The following is a 20481-nucleotide window of genomic DNA, read 5'->3' on the forward strand; positions in this document are numbered from 1 at the left end:
GTCTGTGATGTTTCTACTCGCCCTGCAAGTCATACAAAGGTGTTGTGAGTAGCTTAGGTGGATCCTGCATTCAAAATAGGTTTTCGTCACAGCTCAGGGAACCCTAGTCTTTTATAGTGGTCTGCAAGCAGATCTGCCTGCCCTTTGCGCCAGAAGATGACATCATGAAGATTCAGGACAGTAAATAGGCTCATTGGTCTGGAGGGAGCTGTCATCTCTAGTTTTCAAGGTCATTTTCTATAAAATATATTTGAAAAGATAAAGTCTGACAGAGAGTCTTTTTGAAAAATTATATGTCTCCCAAAAGGAAGTGATTAGGATGAAAAGTCCTTGAGCTCTGTCTGGGTGTTCTCGCCTTTTTACTCTGCATTAGTTTTACCAGCCTTTAAATCAGAGCTGGGAAACTTTCTGTAAAGGGGTAGACATTAAATATTTTAGGCTTTGTGAGCCATGTAATTTGTGATAACTATTCAACTTGGCTGTTTATCAGGAAAGCAGCTATAGGTAATACATAAATGAATGAAGCTGGATATGTTTTAATAAAACTGTGTGGACATTGAAACTTGAATTCATGTGATTTTCACATATCATAAACATGTTTTTTAACCATTTAAAAATATCACATCCATTTTTAGCAGTGGGTTGTACAAAAACAGGTTGCAGGCCAAATTTGGCTTATAGGCCATGGTTTGCCAACCCATTTTATGTGGTAAAATTTTTAAATATTTATATAATACATTGTTTTAATACGGCAGTCTTGCATGATATAATTGTATATAGGTTTATAGATATATACTAGATATAAATCAATATTTTATAGTAATTGATGGTTCTAAAATGTTTTGTCATAAATTATCCCAACATAACTTCAGAGTAAACATGAAAGATAAGCATTAGTATCTTCATTTTATGGGAAGAAAAGTAATAAACAGAAATGTAAATGACCTACCCATTGATGGCGCCAAAACTGATTATATTATAGACTCTTTTCTCCTCATATATATAGTAGTTTCAATTTTCATAGTCAGAGCATCACACCACTACATTTGTACTACTCATTTGTTGTCAGAAGGCTTAGAGTTCCGTCTTACAAATAAAGATAATAATACTGCATACTCATTGCTACTTTTTGTTATTACTATATTCTGCTGTCTAGCTATGTAATATTAATTGGTATTTTGACACAAGCTAGAAAGTTTGGTAAAGATTCGGCAACTGAATAATACAGCCAGTTATGATATATTTTCTTTCCACATTTTCAAAGATAATTTTATTTTTAGATGAAAATCTAAGAAAGTCCCTTTTCCCCATCATTTATGTTCATGCTTACCTAATTTATCTCGTAAGTTTTATTCAGATTCTCCAGATGGAGCCGTGGCGAGCATGTCTGTAATAATGTGCCGTGTGGATTGCCTCCCCGGCAGGTGGTGGAAGACTACGCTGGGCGATGGCAGGTCCCTCTGCCACAGCTGCAGGTTCTGCAGACCGCACTTTGCTGCTTCACGTCGGCCAGCGCGTCATTCCCAGATGAATGTGAGCACGTCCAGTATGTTCTGAGTAGCCTTGCTTTGTAAGTACTCTTTACTACTTATAATGGTGTATTTGAAAATTGGTTTTTGATTATTTCTTTGAGAAAGGCACCTTTCCTAAAGTCTTCCCTCAAAAAGAAATTTCCATTTCCTCATTTAAGTATTTATGTTTAATTTTGAACATTTAGCCACAAGTTTACTTTTACTTTTGGTTGTAAAAGGAATCGTTCTATAGAATCGTATGGTCACTACCAGCACTTTCCTTTCCTTTTGAATTCCCCAGATTGCATTGCCGGGCTATAATGGTAAGTCCCAGACTGCAGCCAGTAAGGCCACCACAGTTAGCAGAGGGACCTTAAATAGGCCAGAAAGAGGTTAGGAAACGCCTGGTTTTATAAATACTTGTACTGTAGAGGACTTTGAGTTAGAGATCACAGACTCAGGACTTGTGGTTATCCTTTTATCCTCCTAGATCCTACTAAAATTTATAGTAAAGAAGTAAAAGAGAGAAATACAGTGAAGAGAAAAGAGGGAAGAATCATCAGTGAATGAAAGATTTCAACAATTTTCTGAAGGATAGAAAACAGGTAGATGAGTAGTTGGTCATTCAAACACGGCAGAAGCAATTACAACTTAATTTGCTTTTTGTGCCTCAGATTGCAACCACATCACAATGGGTTTTGAAATCAGTTATCAACATTACAAAACACAGTAGAATATATGGGTACATCATATAGAATAAGTATTTTTTTGTGAAATGTACTATTGTATTTATATATATTTATTTTTATGTAGTTATGTGCTACATAATGCCGTTTTGGTCAATGACAGACTGCATGTATCACGGAAGTCCCATAGGCTTATAATGGAGCTGGAAATTTCCCATTGCTTAGTGGTATAGCCATCCTAATGTCTTAGTGCAAAGGCTGTAAAAATCACCAAGGCTGTGTTTTTCACTAATAGAAAGGGAAGTTCATGGTGCATTATCTGCTTACAAGCAAATCTATGAGGTAAAAAAGAAACCAAACAAATGACCACGGACATATTTCTGAAAACAGTGAGACCTCAGGAAGAGACTCAGGCAGGTCCTTCAGGAGATATTTCAGAAGAGGCATTGTTATCACAGGAGAATACAACTCGTGTGTGTTATTGCCCTGGAGACCTTCCCGTGGGACAAGATGTGGGTTGGAAGACAATGATATTGATGATCCCACCCTGTTTATGCCTCGGCTAATGTGTATATTTGTATCTTAGTTTTTAACAAAAAGAGTATAAACAGTAAAAATTTAAAAATAGAAAATAAAACGTATAGAATAAGGATATAAAGAAAGAAATTGCTGCCCTGGCGGGATAGCTCCATTGGTTGGAGCATTGGCTTGAACACAGAGGTTGCCGATTTGATCCCTGTTCAGGACACATACAGGAACAGATTGATGTTCCTGTCTCTCTCTTTCTCCCCCCCCTCCCAGCTGAAATCAATATATTAAAATAAAAAAGATTCTTTTTTAAAAAAAATTACTTTTGTACTACTGCACAACATTTGTTTGTGTTTCCGCCAGTGTTTTTCAGCAGCTGGTTCATGGACCAGTCTGCCGGGAATTTCTTGCCAGTCCGCGGAAGTTAACCACCCTGACGTATGAAGACTATAGACACAATGATCTTAGTTGAATTTGCCCTTGCTCACGCTGACTTTTGCCTTAGCAGTCCCTGAAATAATTTTCTGATTTTCACCAGTCCCCAAGTGTAAAAAGGTTGAAAACCACTGTTTTAAGCAAATTATTATTAAAAGAATTAAAAGTTAAAAAAAATTTAAGTTTATATAGGAAAGTAAAAATGTTATAGTAAACTAAGGTTAATTTAGTAACAAAAAAACCCCCCATTTATTTTATAATAGTAGAGTAGCCTAAATATATACTATTTATAAAGTCTACGATAATGTACGGTAGTGTCCTAGGCCTTCACACTCACTCATCACTCACTCACTCACCCACCCACACAACTTCCAGCGCTACATGCTCTGTGTTCACAGTAAGTGAGCTATACAGGTGCTACCTTTTTTAAAGTCCTTTTTACTGGACCTTTCCTATTTTTAGAGATGTGTAGATATACAAATACTTTTTTGCCTACAATCTTCACGACAGTAGCGTGCTGTATAGGCTGTAGCCTAAGAGCAATAGGCTATACTATATAGCCTAGGGGTGCAATAGGCTCATACCATCTAATAGTTACACAGTGACAAAACAGCCTGTTGACACATTTCTTAGAACGTGTTCCTGTTGTTAAGCAACTTATCACTTATTTCTTAAACATTTTTTTAAAACTGCCAGTAGCAATGAAAATTATCCCTTTGCTTTATAAGATAGGAGGAAGTCATCTGCCCTTCCTCCCTACCCACAGCATCCGAGAAAGGTGTAGAATTTGAACAGGAAAGGTATGAAATGGAGAGTAGGGAATGAGATACTTTGGGAGGGTGTAGATACAGGCATTAATTGCAGTTTTCCACACCGGCCAATCACCAGGCTTTAGGCCCAAGGCTAGGGTGGAAAAATGGTATTGCTACTTTTTTTTTTTTACATTCTAGCTCTTTGAGACAGCTAGCTGGGTACTTAATTATCCTAAAAAACAAAACAAAACACCTCACCAGTCACCAAACTGTAGACATGGTTAGAGGATCCCCAATTAATTTGCTTATGACCTTATTCTTAAACAATAATGAATATTCAGGAATCATCAGACACATGGGGAATACTTTCAACATGAAAAAATACAATGAAAACGAGCAAACAAAATTTTGTAAGAAAATGTTAATATTTAAAACAAAAAAAATTAAAAGAATTATAAAATCTGTAATTAGTGTTTTCAGAGAGAGTGGAAAAGATATATACATACATATATAGTATTAAAACATTAACAGCATGTTGTATAAAAGGAATTTCAAAATACTAGAAATGGGAGAGAAGATGGCAGCGGAGTAGGCGGATGCACAGACACCCAGCTCTCAACACCAAACTGGAATACAAATCAATTTAGAAAAAATCAGCATGAAAAACCAACACTGAACTGCAAGAACAGCTCTCAAAAACCAAGGAGCAAAGAGGAAGCCACAATAATCCTGGTAAGGAGTGCCTGAATCTCCTCTGCTTACAGGAAGGGAAGGAGGGGGGTGAGGCTGAGAGCCCAGAGAGGATTTCACAGAGGAAAAAGAGCAGAAACTACTAGCCACTTACCTGGCGACCAGGGAGCAAGGTGGGTTGAAAAGACCAGCTTATCTCCCAAGTGGAAAAGACAGGGAGAGGGACAGACTGTGAGGGGCTAAGGTATGCAAGAAACAAAATAAAAAAGCTGACTCATTCGTGCTGGAGGCGGCCATAGCTGGGGGAGGGACTGAACCTTTCACAAAACAGAGCTGAAGTGCTTCCGGATCAGAGATCTCCGGACATCTATCCAGCTCCAATAAGCACAACAAGACACAGCTGAAAACAAGAAGTGGGGAGGAGGGGCAGTAACTCAGGTCTCCATGGAGATCTGAGATACACCTCCCCCTACTAAAGCTGAGAGAAAAAACCCTGCCCCCAGTGAGATTAGTTGGAGGAAGAGACCTTCAGCGTCTCAGGTTACACCCACAGCATTCCTGGATACAGTTTCAAGGAAGCCCCCTGCTGAGATCAGTTAACAAGACTATCACCTGTTAAGAAAACAAACAAATCAAGACTTCAAAGCTGCCCAAATCCGAAAGTGGATTACAAATAATAGCTGATACCAACCCACGAAGACCTAAAAATAACACAACTGAAAACTGGAGGCAGACAACACCAAGCCTAGACTCAATCAACTCTACAAATAAAAAAAAAAGAAGAAGAAGATGAGAAAACAAAGGAGTGGAATCCAAATGAAACCACAAGAGACACTTTCGAGAGATGAACTGAGTGATATGGAAATAATCAAACTTCCAGATGCGGAGTTCAAAATAATGATTGTAAGGATGCTTAGGGATCTTAGAACAACAATGGAGGGGGAGTTTGAAAACCTAAATAAAGAAATAGCAAGTATAAAAAAGAATCAGTTGGAGACAACAAATACAATATCAGAAATAAAGACCACAATGGAAGGAATTAAAAACAGGATAGATAGAGCAGAGGATCGAATCAGCGAGTTAGAAGACAACTGGAATGAAGGCATGAAAGCAGAGAAGAAAAGAGAAAAAAGACTCAAAAAGTCAGAGGAAACTCTTAGAGAGCTCTGTGACAACATGAAGAGAAATAACATCCGCATCATAGGGGTTCCTGAAGAAGAAGAAAAAGAACAAGGGATAGAGACTTTGTTCAATCATATCATAGCTGAAAACTTCCCTAAATTAATGCAAGAGAAACTCTCACAAATCCAAGAAGCACAGAGGACTCCATTAAAGAGAAACCCAAAGAAACCTACACCAAGACACATCATAATTAAAATACCAAAGCTAAGCGATAAAGAGAAAATATTAAAAGCTGCAAGAGAAAAAAAAGTTATCACCTACAAAGGAGCCCCCATAAGGATGACATCTGACTTCTCAACAGAAACACTTGAGGCCAGAAGGGAATGGCAAGAAATATTCAAAGTAATGCAGAACAAGAACCTACAACCAAGACTACTTTATCCAGCAAGGCTATCGTTTAAAATTGAAGGAGAAATAAAAAGCTTCCCAGACAAAAAACAACTCAAGGAATTCATTACAACCAAACCAATGCTGCAGGAAATATTAAGGGGCCTGGTGTAAACAGATAAAGTGGGAAAAGAATACAGAAAAAAAAAAAGAAAAAGGAATACACCTTTAAAGAAGAAAATGGCAATAAACAACTACATATCAATAATAACCTTAAATGTAAATGGATTAAATGATCCAATCAAAAGACATAGGGTAGCTGCGTGGATAAGAAAACAGGACCCATACATATGTTGTCTACAAGAGACACACCTTAGAACAAAAGACACACACAGATTGAAGGTAAAAGGATGGAAAAAAATGTTTCATGCAAATGGAAATGGAAAAAAAAGCTGGGGTAGCAATACTTATATCAGACAAATTGGACTTTAAAACAAAGGATATAGTAAGAGATAAAGAAGGCCACTACATAATGATAAAGGGAGTAATCCAACAGGAAGATATAACTATTATAAATATCTATGCACCTAATATAGGAGCACCCAAATATATAAAACAGACTTTGATGGATTTAAAGGGCGAGATCAACAGCAATACTATAATAGTAGGGGATTTCAATACCCCACTAACATCACTAGATAGATCCTCAAGAAAGAAAATTAACAAAGAAACAGCAGACTTATTGGAAACACTAGATCAACTCGATTTAATAGATATCTTCAGAACCTTTCACCCTAAAGCAGCAGAATATACATTCTTTTCAAGTGCTCATGGTACATTCTCTAGGATAGACCACATGTTAGGGCACAAAAGTGCTCTCAACAAATTTAAGAAGACTGAAATCATATCAAGTACTTTCTCCGATCACAACGGCATGAAACTAGAAATGAATCACAGCAGAAAAGCTCAAAAATTCTCAAACACATGGAAACTAAATAGCAGGGTGTTAAATAATGAATGGATTAAGAATGAGATCAAAGAAGAAATAAAGAAATTCCTAGAAACGAATGACAATGAGCATACAACAACTCAAAATTTATGGGACACAGCGAAAGCAGTGCTGAGAGGGAAGTTCATAGCACTACAGGCACACTTTCAGAAGCTAGAAAAAGCTCAAATAAACAACTTAACCATGCATCTAAAAGAATTAGAAAAAGAACAGCAAGTAAAGCCCAAAGGTAGTAGAAGGAAGGAAATAATAAAGATTAGAGCAGAAATAAATGACATAGAGGCTAAAGAAACAATACAGAGGATCAATGAAACTAGGAGCTGGTTCTTTGAAAAGGTAAACAAGATTGATGCACCTTTAAGTAGACTCACCAAGAAAAAGAGAGAGAGGACTCAAATAAATAAAATTAGAAATGAGAGAGGAGAAATAACAACTGACACAACAGAAATACAAAATATTGTAAGAAAATACTATGAAGAACTGTATGCCAAAAAACTAGACAACCTAGATGAAATGGACAAATTCCTTGAAACGTACAATCTTCCAAAAATCAATCTGGAAGAATCAGAAAACTTAAACAGACCAATTACACTAAAGGAGATCGAAACAGTTATCAAAAAACTCCCAACAAAGAAAAGTCCGGGGCCCGATGGCTTCACAACGGAATTCTACCAAATATTCAAAGAAGAACTAACTCCTATCCTTCTCAAACTATTTCAAAAAATTCAAGAGGAAGGAAGACTTCCAAGCTCTTTTTATGAGGCGAGCATAATTCTGATTCCAAAACCAGGCAAAGACCACACAAAGAAAGAAAATTATAGGCCAATATCTCTGATGAATATAGATGCTAAAATCCTCAACAAAATATTAGCAAACCGGATCCAACAATATATGGAAAAAATCATACACCATGATCAAGTGGGATTTATTCTGGGGAGGCAAGGCTGGTACAATATTCGTAAATCAATCAATGTGATTCATCACATAAACAAAAAGAAGGAGAAAAACCATATGATAATTTCAATAGATGCAGAAAAAGCATTTGATAAAATCCAGCACCCATTCATGATCAAAACTCTCAGCAAAGTGGGAATACAGGGAACATACCTCAACATGATAAAAGCCATCTATGAGAAACCCACAGCAAACATCATACTCAATGGGCAAAACTTCAAAGCAATCCCCTTAAGATCAGGAACAAGGCAGGGGTGCCCCCTTTCACCACTCTTATTTAACATAGTCCTGGAAGTCCTAGCCACAGCAATCAGACAAGAAGAAGAAATAAAAGGCATTCAAGTTGGAAAAGAAGAAGTAAAACTATCATTATTTGCAGATGATATGATATTGTATATAGAAAACCCTAAAGTCTCAGTCAAAAAACTACTGGACCTGATAAATAAATTCAGCAAAGTGGCAAGATATAAAATCAATACTCAGAAATCAGAAGCATTTTTATACACCAACAATGAACAGTCAGAAAGAGAAATTAAGGAAACAATCCCCTTCACAATTACAACCAAAAAAATAAAGTACCTAGGAGTAAACTTAACCAAGGAGACTAAAGACTTGTACTCGGAAAATTACAGAACATTGATAAAAGAAATCAAGGAAGATACTAACAAGTGGAAGCATATACCGTGCTCATGGTTAGGAAGAATAAACATCATTAAAATGTCTATATTACCCAAAGCAATTTATAAATTCAATGCAATACCAATTAAAATACCAATGACATACTTCAAAGATATAGAACACATATTCCAAAAATTTATATGGAACCAAAAAAGGACACGAATAGCCTCAGCAATCTTAAAAAAGAAGAATAAAGTGGGAGGTATCACACTTCCTGATATCAAGTTATACTACAAGGCCATTGTACTCAAAACAGCCTGGTACTGGCATAAGAACAGGCATATAGATCAATGGAATAGAACAGAGAACCCAGAAATAAACCCACAGTTCTATGGACAACTGATATTTGACAAAGGAGGTAAGGAAATACAATGGAGTAAAGACAGCCTCTTTAACAAATGGTGTTGGGAAAATTGGACAGCTACCTGCAAAAAAATGAAACTAGATCACCAGCTTACACCACTCACAAAAATAAACTCAAAATGGATAAAAGACTTGAATGTAGGCCGTGAAACCATAAGCATCTTAGAAGAAAACATAGGCAGTAAGCTCTCCGACATCTCTCGGAGCAATATATTTGCTGATTTATCTCCACGGGGAAGTGAAATAAAAGACAGGATAAACAAATGGGACTATATCAAACTAAAAAGCTTTTGCACAGCTAAAGACAACAAGAACAGAATAAAAAGACAAACTACACAATGGGAGAACATATTTGACAATACGTCTGATAAGGGGTTAATAACCAAAATTTATAAAGAACTTGTAAAACTCAACACCAGGAAGACAAACAACCCAATCCAAAAATGGGCAAAAGAGATGAATAGACACTTCTCCAAAGAGGACATACAGATGGCCAACAGGCATATGAAAAAATGCTCAACATCACTAATCATTAGAGAAATGCAAATTAAAACCACAATGAGATATCACCTTACACCAGTCAGAATGACGCTTATCAACAAAACAACACAGAATAAGTGCTGGCGAGGATGTGGAGAAAAGGGGACCCTCCTGCACTGCTGGTGGGAATGCAGACTGGTGCAGCCACTGTGGAAAACAGTATGGAGATTCCTCAAAAAACTGAAAATCGAACCGCCTTTTGACCCAGCTATCCCACTTTTAAGAATATACCCCAAGGACACCATAGAACGGCTTGAAAAGGAGAAATGCACCCGCATGTTTGTGGCAGCATTGTTCACAATAGCGAAGATCTGGAAACAGCCCAAGTGTCCGTCAGAGGACGAGTGGATTAAAAAACTTTGGTACATATATACTATGGAATACTACTCAGCCATAAGAAATGATGACATCGGATCATTTACAATAACATGGATGGACCTTGATAACATTATACGGAGTGAAATAAGTAAATCAGAAAAAAAACTGAGATGAATCCATACATAGAAGGGACATAAAAATGAGACTCAGAGACATGAACAAGAATGTGATGGCAACAGGGGCGGGGGGGGTTGGGGAGGGGGGAGGGGGTGAAGAAGGAGAGAGGGGTTAGGGGAGGGGAGGGGCACAAAGAAAACCAGATAGAAGGTGACAGAAGACAATTTAACTTTGCGGGAGGGGTATACAGCACAATCAAATGTCAAAATAATCTAGAGATATTTTCTCTCAACATATGTACCCTGATTTATCAATGTCACTGCATTAAATTTAATAAAAAAATATTAATATTAAAAAAAAATACTAGAAATGAGTTTGTGGAAACTAAAAAGTTCTGTAGGAAGGTTGGAAAGTCAAGTTGACGATCTAAGGTAGAATGTAAATCAAAACCAAAGAGAAGGAATGTGTCAGAAAAGAAATGGTGTTGGCTTCATGTAGGAACTTCATGATTTAGCTAGACAGAAAAGAGAAACTTAGATAAAATATATAGGAGGAAATTTTCAAAGACATAATAAAAGAATTTCCCAGAATTCAGTCATGAACTTCTAGGCTGAAAAAAACCAGCAAGTGTTCAACACAATGAATATGAAAGGTACTCATCTAATATATCATTATCTGGCATCAGAGTATCAAAAATGCAAAACAGATTTGAACACCTAAAGAGGAAAAACTGGGTCACTTATAAAGGAACAAATATCAGATTGATTTCAGTCTTTTATGAAATTTATTGATTTATTTTTTAAATTTATTGCTTATTTAATTATTGATGAGAGAGAGGGAGAGAAATGGCAACACTGATCTGTTACCGCTGACTGGGGATGGAACTGGCAACCTCTGCACTTTGGGGCATAGCTCCGACCAACTGAGCTATCCTGCCAGGGAAGATGTTAGCAGTCTTATACAACCAAAAGTTTGTGGTAGAATATAACTAGTAAGTATATGTAAGGAGTTGGGGGAAAATTACTTTCATTGTATAATTTTATACTCATTCTAACTGGTAAATGTAAAAGTAGCAAGAATGTTTCCAGGCATGTAAGTATCTAGAAGATTGACTCAATAGAGTGCATGTTCATTATGCTTTAAAGGTTTATTTGTATATATTTAAAATTTTAGTAGGGAACTAACTATGTGAGGTGATGGATATGTTAATCACCTTGATTGTGGTGATATTTAAAGTCCAAGCGTGACAAAATTAAATTTATTCTGACATTAAAAAACATTTTTATGTTACATTTTTTGTTATGCTTTTTAGAATTCGTAGAAAAGAGGGGTTAAAAAATTTAAAAAACGACAAAAAAGTTACGTTTTTATATATATAGAGATACATTTTTAGTAAGATTTTGTAAATTTGGCAGGTTCAGCACGAATGTGTTAAGTGTTTTCATTCTTGTGTTTATGAGAAACATGAGCCTGATGTGTCCTAGCGATTTCTTCAGTGTTTGGGCATAAATTTGAAAGGCAAGCTCTCATTTCCTCGTCAATACATTGAAGAATTCCTCTCTTTTTACTCTTAATTGTGTTGAGGGTAGAAAATCCTAATTCACATAAATAGGATGTTGAAAACTAGTAAAATGTTAAAGCTTTTTAAGATATTGCCACATACTCTTCTTCTATAGAAATCTAAAAGTCTTTAAGAAACAATTCCTTATGTTTAATCATCAATCCAAAACCCCCACCATACATATAATGTTAACTTTACACCAAACAAAGGATAGAAGAAACTTGCCTCCAGTCTTTCCGGGGAACATGGGGGGGGGGGGGCAGTGTGAATAATCCAGCACCACAGCTTAACAGCCTTTGCAACCTAATCAGGCAAGTGATGTGGGGGGTTGGGCAGACTGTCAGTTTACAGCCAATTCCCCACATCTCTGTCCCCAACAGGCACATATTTCTCTGGAATACCATAGGGCGCACCTGGAAATCTTCTAGGGCACACCATTGTGCCCTGGTGCACACTTTGAGAACCACTGGACTAAACCTTGAAAAAGCAAAGACTAGAACTAGTTTTTTCCATCTTTCTCTTTGGGTTTCATTCTATTTGGGCTGCTGACAATTCTGAGACTGTTTAATTTATTAACAAAGGGAGAAGAAACCCCACTCTCACCTCTAACCCCCAAAATATGTGGTAGACTCAGGCTAGCCAAGGTTATGTGTGCCCACTGCTTGAACCTAATCACTGTGTTGAGGAGAGTGTGGTTGAAATTTTTGTCTCGGTTTGATGACAAGTCCACCAATGGCTAGGGGAAAAGAGTATACTGCATTGGCAGCCCCACCAGAACCATGAAATGATGGAGGGATAGTCAGTTTCCACAAGTAGTGAGTGAGATAGTATAAAAGAGAACTAGGTAACTATGAGGAATATTTTTATATGTTTATTTTGAAAACTACTAAAACAGTTTCAGTTATTTTCTACTAATTTCTGAGGAAAATAAAATAAGTATTGATATACATTATTTATAAGGAAAAAGTATTCTTCTTTTAGTGACTATGTAGATTTTCTCCCCTTCCATATAATTTTTGTTAACTTTAGTATTGTAATGTGAAAGTGCTTTTAAGGATTATAAAAGTACTTTTAAAGAAAATTAAGTCAACAGCCCTGTCGGCTTGGCTCAGTGATAAAGCACCGGCCCAGTGTGTGGAAGTCCCAGGTTCTATTCCTGGTCAGGGTATACAGGAGAAGCAACCATCTCCTTCTCTACCCTTCCCTTCCCCTTCTTTCTCCCTCTCCCCACTCCCCCACTTTCCATAGCCATGGCTCCACTGGTTTGAGCAAACTGGCCCCAGGCACTAAGGATGGCTCCATGGCCTTGCCACAGGTGCTAAAATAGCTTGGTTGCTGAGCAATGAAGCAGTGGTGCCAGATGGGCAAGCATTGCCTGGCAGGGGGCTTGCCTGGTGGATCCCAGTTGGGGGCACATGTGGGAGTTGGTCTCTCTGCCTCCTGCCTCTCACTTAATAAAAGAAAAAAGAAAGAAGAAAGAGAGAGAGAGAGAGAAAGAAAAGAATCAAGTCGTTTGTTGACTTCTGTATTATTGTTTGCTCGACTTTTTGCTATATCTCATTAAAGGAATAATGAATTAAGCAGAAGCAAATCATATATAACATGACAGTGCTAGACAAAAGAAAGTAAATTATCTTACTGGTTTGTCAAGTAGTAATGTTTTTTTAAAGAAAAGTTTCTGCATTATTTAAAGTTACTTTAGTAGAAAAGTTCATTGTATTTTTAATACCAGAAGAAAAATGGGGAAATAGCAACATGGTGGTATTAAAAGTAACTCTGTAGGCCCTGGCCGGTTGGCTCAGTGGTAGAGCGTCGGCCTGGCGTGCGAAGTCCCGGGTTCGATTCCCGGCCAGGGCACACAGGAGAAGCGCCCATCTGCTTCTCCACCCCTCCCCCTCTCCTTCCTCTCTGTCTCTCTCTTCCCCTCCCGCAGCCGAGGCTCCATTGGAGCAAAGATGGCCTGGGCGCTGGGGATGGCTCCTTGGCCTCTGCCCAGGCGCTAGAGTGGCTCTGGTCACGGCAGAGCGACGCCCCGGAGGAGCAGAGCATCGCCCCCTGTTGGGTGTGCCGGGTGGATTCCGGTGGGGCACATGCAGGAGTCTGTCTGACTGTCTCTCTCCGTTTCCAGCTTCAGAAAAATACAAAAAAAAAAAAAAAAAAACTCTGTAATTCTATTTTATTTAAATAAATATGTAAGCCAGAAAATCCTTCTAATAATTATTCCATAGTCATTCCTTTATCCATGCTGTATATCTCGGTATTTGGTTTTAGGAATAAAATAGAAAATAAAGTAGTTAAGTCCTTGTTCTCAAAGACTTGACAGAGCTAAAGGATATTAAACAGTCACATTATTCTGTAATTATAGCCATGAAAGAATTATAGGTTACAGTGAGGAAATATAACAAGGGACCTGACTTGGTCTGGGAAGTCAGAGAAAATTTGCTAGGGGGCTCACACTTGAGCTGAGCTCTGAAGGAATGATTGTGATAACTTAGATGAAGGAGCAGTAGAGCCTCCCAGGGTTGGCAAACAATGTTCAAAGTACCTAGACAGGATGTTAAAGTATTAGTATATTTAATTATAATTCATATCAGTTTGTAGAATTCTTGTTTATAATATATATCATGTATTTTTAATTTTTAAATCACTTGACATATAAATATTTATAATTAAGCTAAAGGATTAAATTAATATTTACACTATTCTGTACATAAGTATATCTATATAATATCTATAAATAAAATAGTTAAACATGTTACTATATTCTCTGGTAGAAGTATTGTCTTTGTTAGATTTCATGATATTATGTAGAAATCCTAAATACTCCACCAGAATACTGTTAGATAATAGACTAATTCAGTAAAGTTTCAGGATACAAAATTAATGTATAAATATTCTTTGCATTTCAATATGCTAATAACTGTCAGGAATTAAGAGAACAATTATATTCACAATTTCATCCAAAAGAATAAAATACCTGGTAATAAATTTCACCAAGGAGATGAAAGACCTATAAACTGAAAACTATAAGATACTGATGAAAGAAACTCGAAAGAAAATAAAGAAAAACATGTTCATAAATTGGAAGATTATTAGAATGTCCATGTTACCTAAAGCAAACTACAGATTTAATGCAATCTCTATAATAAATCCAATAGCATTTTCCACAATATTAGAAAAAACCACAAAAGATCCTGAATAACCAAGCTAGTACTGAGAAAGAAGAAAAAAGCTAGAGGAATCACTTTTCCTGATTTCAAACTATATTACACAACTAACTAAACAGTATGGTATTGGCACAAAGGTCAGACAGACACATAGTTAACAGAATAGAGAGCCCGGACATAAACCCATCATATGTAGTCAAGTAAAACACAACAAAGGAGGCAAGAATATACAGTGGGAATGGATAGTTTTTTCAGTAAATGGTGTTGGAAAAACTGGACAGCCATATTTAAAAGTATGAAACTGAACCACTAATTACACTTTACACAGAAATCAAATCAAAGTGGATTAAAGGCTTGAACATAAAACCTGAAACCATAAGACTCCTAGAATAAAACGTAGACAGTAAGCTCCTTCACATCAATGTTGGGGATTTTTTTTTCATTTGACATTGTAGGCAAAGGCAACAAATGCAAAAGTAAACAAGTTAGATTATATCAAATTAAAAAAAATCCCACGAAAACTTTTGCCCAGCAAAGGAAACCCAGTCCAAATCTAAACAACAATGAGATATCACCTCACACCTGTTAGAAGGCTTTAAACTCATACATAGAGCACACTGACAGCTGCAGGGGGGTGGGGGTGGGGGGAGTGGATGGGGGAGGTGGAGGTATAGAGCAAAAAAGGAAAAAAAAATAAAACATTTTCAGGAAAGCATATCTTTTAAATAAAGTTGTTTACATTTAAAAAAACAAACAAACAGTAACAGGTGTTGGCAAGGATGTAAACAAAATGGAACCTTGTGTGCAGTGGTGGGATTCAGCCAGTTCGGCAGAGCTGATACCTAATTTTTTGTGGTGTTCAGCAAAACGGTTGTTAAAATGGCACTTGTTATCAGGGTTCTATCTAAGGGGGGTGCCTGGGCAGCCTCCCAATGTGGAAATCACAAATTTATATTCTTTACTCTTTTTTAATGTTCATCTGTGCAACAGTGTATGCTAAGAGCCCGTGGTAATGATCATTCCATCCAAAGGTGAAAAAAATTGCAAGTGAGGACACCAATCAAGAAGCACTATGGAAATAGCTTAAATAGCAGTCTTACTGTTTTTTGTCAGGTATTATTTGATATTTTTTCATTTGTATTTTAAGATTCTTTCCTATAACATAATCTAGTTTTGTGTACCTCTTTTATTCTTGTTTAAGTATTAAATGCACTGAATAATAAACTACCTTTTGGTAAATCACTTTTTTATATTTAATACGGTCATTAGGACTGAAAACCGGTTGTTAAATTGACTCCCACCACTGCTTGTGCACTGTTGGTGGGTGTGTAAATTGGTGCTACCACTGTAGAAACCAGTATAAAAGTGCCACAAAGAATTAGAAATAGAACTACTATCTGATCCAGGAGTTCTATTACTGGGTATTTATCCAAAGGAAACAAAAACACGAACTCGAAAAGATATTTGCACCCCTGTATTCACTGCAGTATTATTTACAATAGCCAAGACATGGAAGTGACTCGTGCCCATTGATGTATGAATGGATAAAGAACATTGGATATACATACAAACATACACATATGGATGTAATGGGATATGGTAACTTTAGTTAATACTACTTGAAAGTTGTTAAAGAGAGTAGATCTTGGCACTTATCACAAGAAGATAAAATTGTGACTTGTGGTGATAGATATTAACTAAACTTCTTGTGATAATAATTTTGCAGTGCAAATATTGAATCATTTTGTTGTACACCTGAATTTAATACAATGTTACATGTCAATTATAGCTCAATAGAAAAGAAAAAGAAAATCCTGCAGGATCAAAGCACCAAGACAAACTTATGTATTTTTTTACATAGTTGAAATAAATATGTGACTTATGTAGACTGTACTCTGTTGGCTCTGGTTTTCCTTTGCTATGATATTCTGAAAAAGTTTTCCATTTTAATTTTGAAACATGGGAGAACAGAAAATAATTTCCTGTTGGTCTTGTAGGAAATGATTATCAATAAACTTATTTTTGTTTCCTTTTTCATTAAGATATATGTTATTTTAGCCAAGAACTAGTTAGGGAAATGTAATCATATATTATGGAGAATTCAATCAAGGGAATTTAATTCATAGACCCTCTTCCTTGAGAGAAGAGACAAGGAGAAGATGGTGAATCAGACTTAGCACTCTAATAAGTTGCTGTTGACCCTCAAAATGGAAGGATGTAGGAAAGAGAATGTATTGGTAGAGCCCAGAGACTCGAGATGGTTGATGAGAAGAACCACTGACTTGTGTAGAAGGAGGCCTCAGAAGAGATATAATTACTGCTGAAGAGAACCCTAAAACTACAGATTCAAGAAATTAAGAGAACATAAGCGGGATCATTTACAACACACACTTCCTCCTATCACCTGGTCAGTGTGGCTCTTCCACAAAATACCACGTTCGGGTGCACAGGGGCCGCATGCAGCCCGGGGGCCGTAGTTTGGGGACCCCTGCTCTATGTTCTTGTAGCACAGAAGCAGCCATAGACAAATACAGAAATGAATGCACGTGGCTGTGTTCCAGTAAAACTCTTTACAAAAACTGGTAGCCAGCCTACGGCTTATATTTTCTAAATGCCAAGACTAAGCCAACAATTGTAGTGAAGTGTACTATTGGCTTATAGTATATTTTAAATTAAAATTAATAAAAAAAATAGCACAAACATTATACTGTACCTAAAGCAGATAATATTATTTGAAGATAGGCTAGGACTTATTAGTGATGTATATAGTCAACCCTAGGATAATCACTGAAAACATTGACTATTGAGGTGTATATATAAAGTTCAAGTGGAGATAAAATAGAATCATAAAATTACTCAATCCATAAAAGGTGTAAGAAAAGGTCAAACAGAACAGTGAACAGCTAGAACAGATAGAAAACAACTATTAGGATAGATTTTAACCCAAACTTAAAAATACTACATTACATATAAATATTCTAAACCTATTAAAAAAGATAGAAATTGGTTGGATAGAAAAGCAAGATCCATGTAACAGATATGCATCCATACATCATGACCTTTTTGTAGATAAATGAATACATATTTTACAGTGCTTTTTTCATTTAATAGTAAGGAGTGGGCAAAAAGTAAGGCTGCTTTTTATAATTAATAGTATTCTGTTCTGTAGATCTACCATAGTTTATTCAATGTCTTGTAATGATAGGTATTTGAATTTTTTCCATTCTTTTTCATAGCACAAATAATGCTATGATTAATTTCCTTTTGCATAGATCACTTTGTATTTTTGCTAGGTTTTGGGGGAAGGTTCCTAGAATTTGTGTCAAAGGATGAATAGATATGTAATTTTTCTAAGTCCCAAAGTTCCCTCTATGCAGATTGTCCCATTTTGCATTCTTACCCACAAAATGAGTCCTTATTTACCTCTGACCTCACCACAGTTTTGTGTTGTCAAACTTTTAATATTTCGCTAATTTAAAGAAGAGAAATGGGACCTCAGTGTAGTTTTAATTTGTATTTTATTGGGAGTGAAGCTGAACATTTCTTTGCCTGTTCTTAAAGACCATATTTATTTCCTTTTACATGAACTATATATATATATATATGGTTATATATATATATTTCAAGTCCATTTTCTGTAATTTGGAGTTTTTGTCTTAATTTTTATAAGCATTTTATGTATTAGGTATATTTTCAACCCCTTCTAGTGATGTAAGTTGCAAATGTATATTTTTCATTTAACTTTTGCTATGTTTATATTTTTAGACATTTAAAATGTAACTAAATGTTATCAATATTCCTCTAGGCTTCTGAATTTTGAATCCTAGTTCAGAATCCTATAATCAGGTTATATGGGATTTTTTTGAATTAATTTTTATATTTAAGTTTTTCATTCAGTTTGAATTTTTCTTATGTTTAGCTATTCAATATGAAGAAGTCAACTTTTCCCCTACTAGCAGATTAGAGATGCTGCTTTTCTCATGTACTCACTTTTCACATGAATTGCTATTTTTGGATTTTCTGTATGATTTTATTAGGCTGTTTGTCCGTGTGCCAATACAATGCTTAGATTCGATTGTAGAGGGTTTACGAAATGTTTTAATTGACTAGTTCCTTTTACATTACTCTTGTTATGTCATAGTTTTCCTAGAGGTTCACCTTTGTCATCAATTTGTGTACAGTACTTCTAGAAAAAAATTGAAGGAACTTTTACTTTATGTAAATTATAAATTAGTTAAGGAGAATTTAGTGCTTAACTTGTTGAAGTGTGTACCTTTATATGCTTTTTACATTCCTACAGTCTAGGACACGGAAACACACTGAAACTTCTCATTGCAACTTAAATGTTATTGATGTCATGTATTTTTACTATATAATTTTTAAAGCTAAGGTTAGTTATTATAGCAAATTTTCTAGTCTATACATTTTTGTGTCTTAGACTCTTCTTCCTAATTTAATTAACTATTTCTTTGTAAACAGTCTATATTTTTCTCTGGTTTTATACATTGCTCTTAGTATTTTATACTTTACTGTCATATAACTAGGTATATATTTATTTTTTATTAGTCCTTATTGAGATTTCTTGGGCTACCCTAGATCTAGGATTGGTATCTTTCATCAGTTTTGAAAATTCTTACTCAGTTTTTGTCTTTCATCATATTCTCTCTCTTTTTGTGGAAACCCAATTAAACATGTTAGACTGGTACATTCCATTTCCTGTGTCTTTAACTCTTGTTTATTTTCCATTTCTTTGTTTCTCTGTATTGCACTCTCTGTTGCTAAATGGGTTTCTTGTATTTAGAGAACTTAGCATCATAATTTACTGGAATTTTCTTATGGTAGATAGATGTCAAATCCATATTCTTCAGTGTGAAAATTACTTATATGCCACAGATACCTAAAAGAGAATAGTAATTCTAATTACCAAAAAAATCTACTTTAGTGTCTGTGTATTTTAAGGAAGTCTGGTACTTTATTATCGTTTGTAATATATGCAAAAATGTAGTCTGACTTCCAGACATCCCAATGACAATATAGTCTGTTTCATAAATAGGTACTCTAGTTATAAAAGCTTTCATAGCTAACAGGAATATACTGATGTATGAAAAGTAAATAGGTATGATTATATATAGTATTTTTGTTTTTAACTCAGAAGGCATACCATCTATAATGTATTTTTCCCACTAAAAATAATTGTTTAGCCTGACCTGTGGTAGCGCAGTGGATAAAACATCAATCTGGAAACGCTGAGGTTGCTGGTTCAAAACCCTGGGCTTGCCTGGTCAAGGCACATATGGGAGTTGATGCTTCCTGCTCCTTCCCCCTGTCTCTCTCTCCTCTGTCTCACTCTCTCCCTCTCTCTCTCCTCTCTAAAAATGAATAAATAAAAAAAAAATAAAAAAAAATAATTGTTTAGGTAATTCAATCTTGAATAATTAATTTAGATCAGTGAACTTTAGGTAACTTGTAGTTTGGATTAGAACTAATTATAAATTGATTAATGTATAAGCTATTACATTTTAATCATTAAATACATATTATGCAAACGTCTTAAACATTCAACATTAAAAACGGATATTATATCATATAATATTTCTAGAAACAAATTGTTTTGAATTTAGTCAGATGTCTTTATCTTCATAATTTAAACGAAGAAAAATTAA

General features: G+C 35.7%; 1 protein-coding gene across 2 annotated transcripts in view; it reads left to right on the top strand.

The window, feature by feature from the left end:
* The window catches only part of ZNF654 (zinc finger protein 654), an 84050-nt gene that overhangs the window by 30475 nt on the left and 33094 nt on the right, over positions 1-20481 (top strand). For both annotated transcript variants that reach the window (XM_066241475.1, XM_066241474.1), the window contains exon 2: positions 1425-1570. In XM_066241475.1, the coding sequence (XP_066097572.1) occupies positions 1425-1570 (146 nt within the window). The remainder of the gene's footprint in view (positions 1-1424; positions 1571-20481) is intronic.

This window comes from Saccopteryx bilineata, chromosome 8 (assembly GCF_036850765.1).
Source record: "Saccopteryx bilineata isolate mSacBil1 chromosome 8, mSacBil1_pri_phased_curated, whole genome shotgun sequence".
NCBI lineage: Eukaryota > Metazoa > Chordata > Mammalia > Chiroptera > Emballonuridae > Saccopteryx > Saccopteryx bilineata.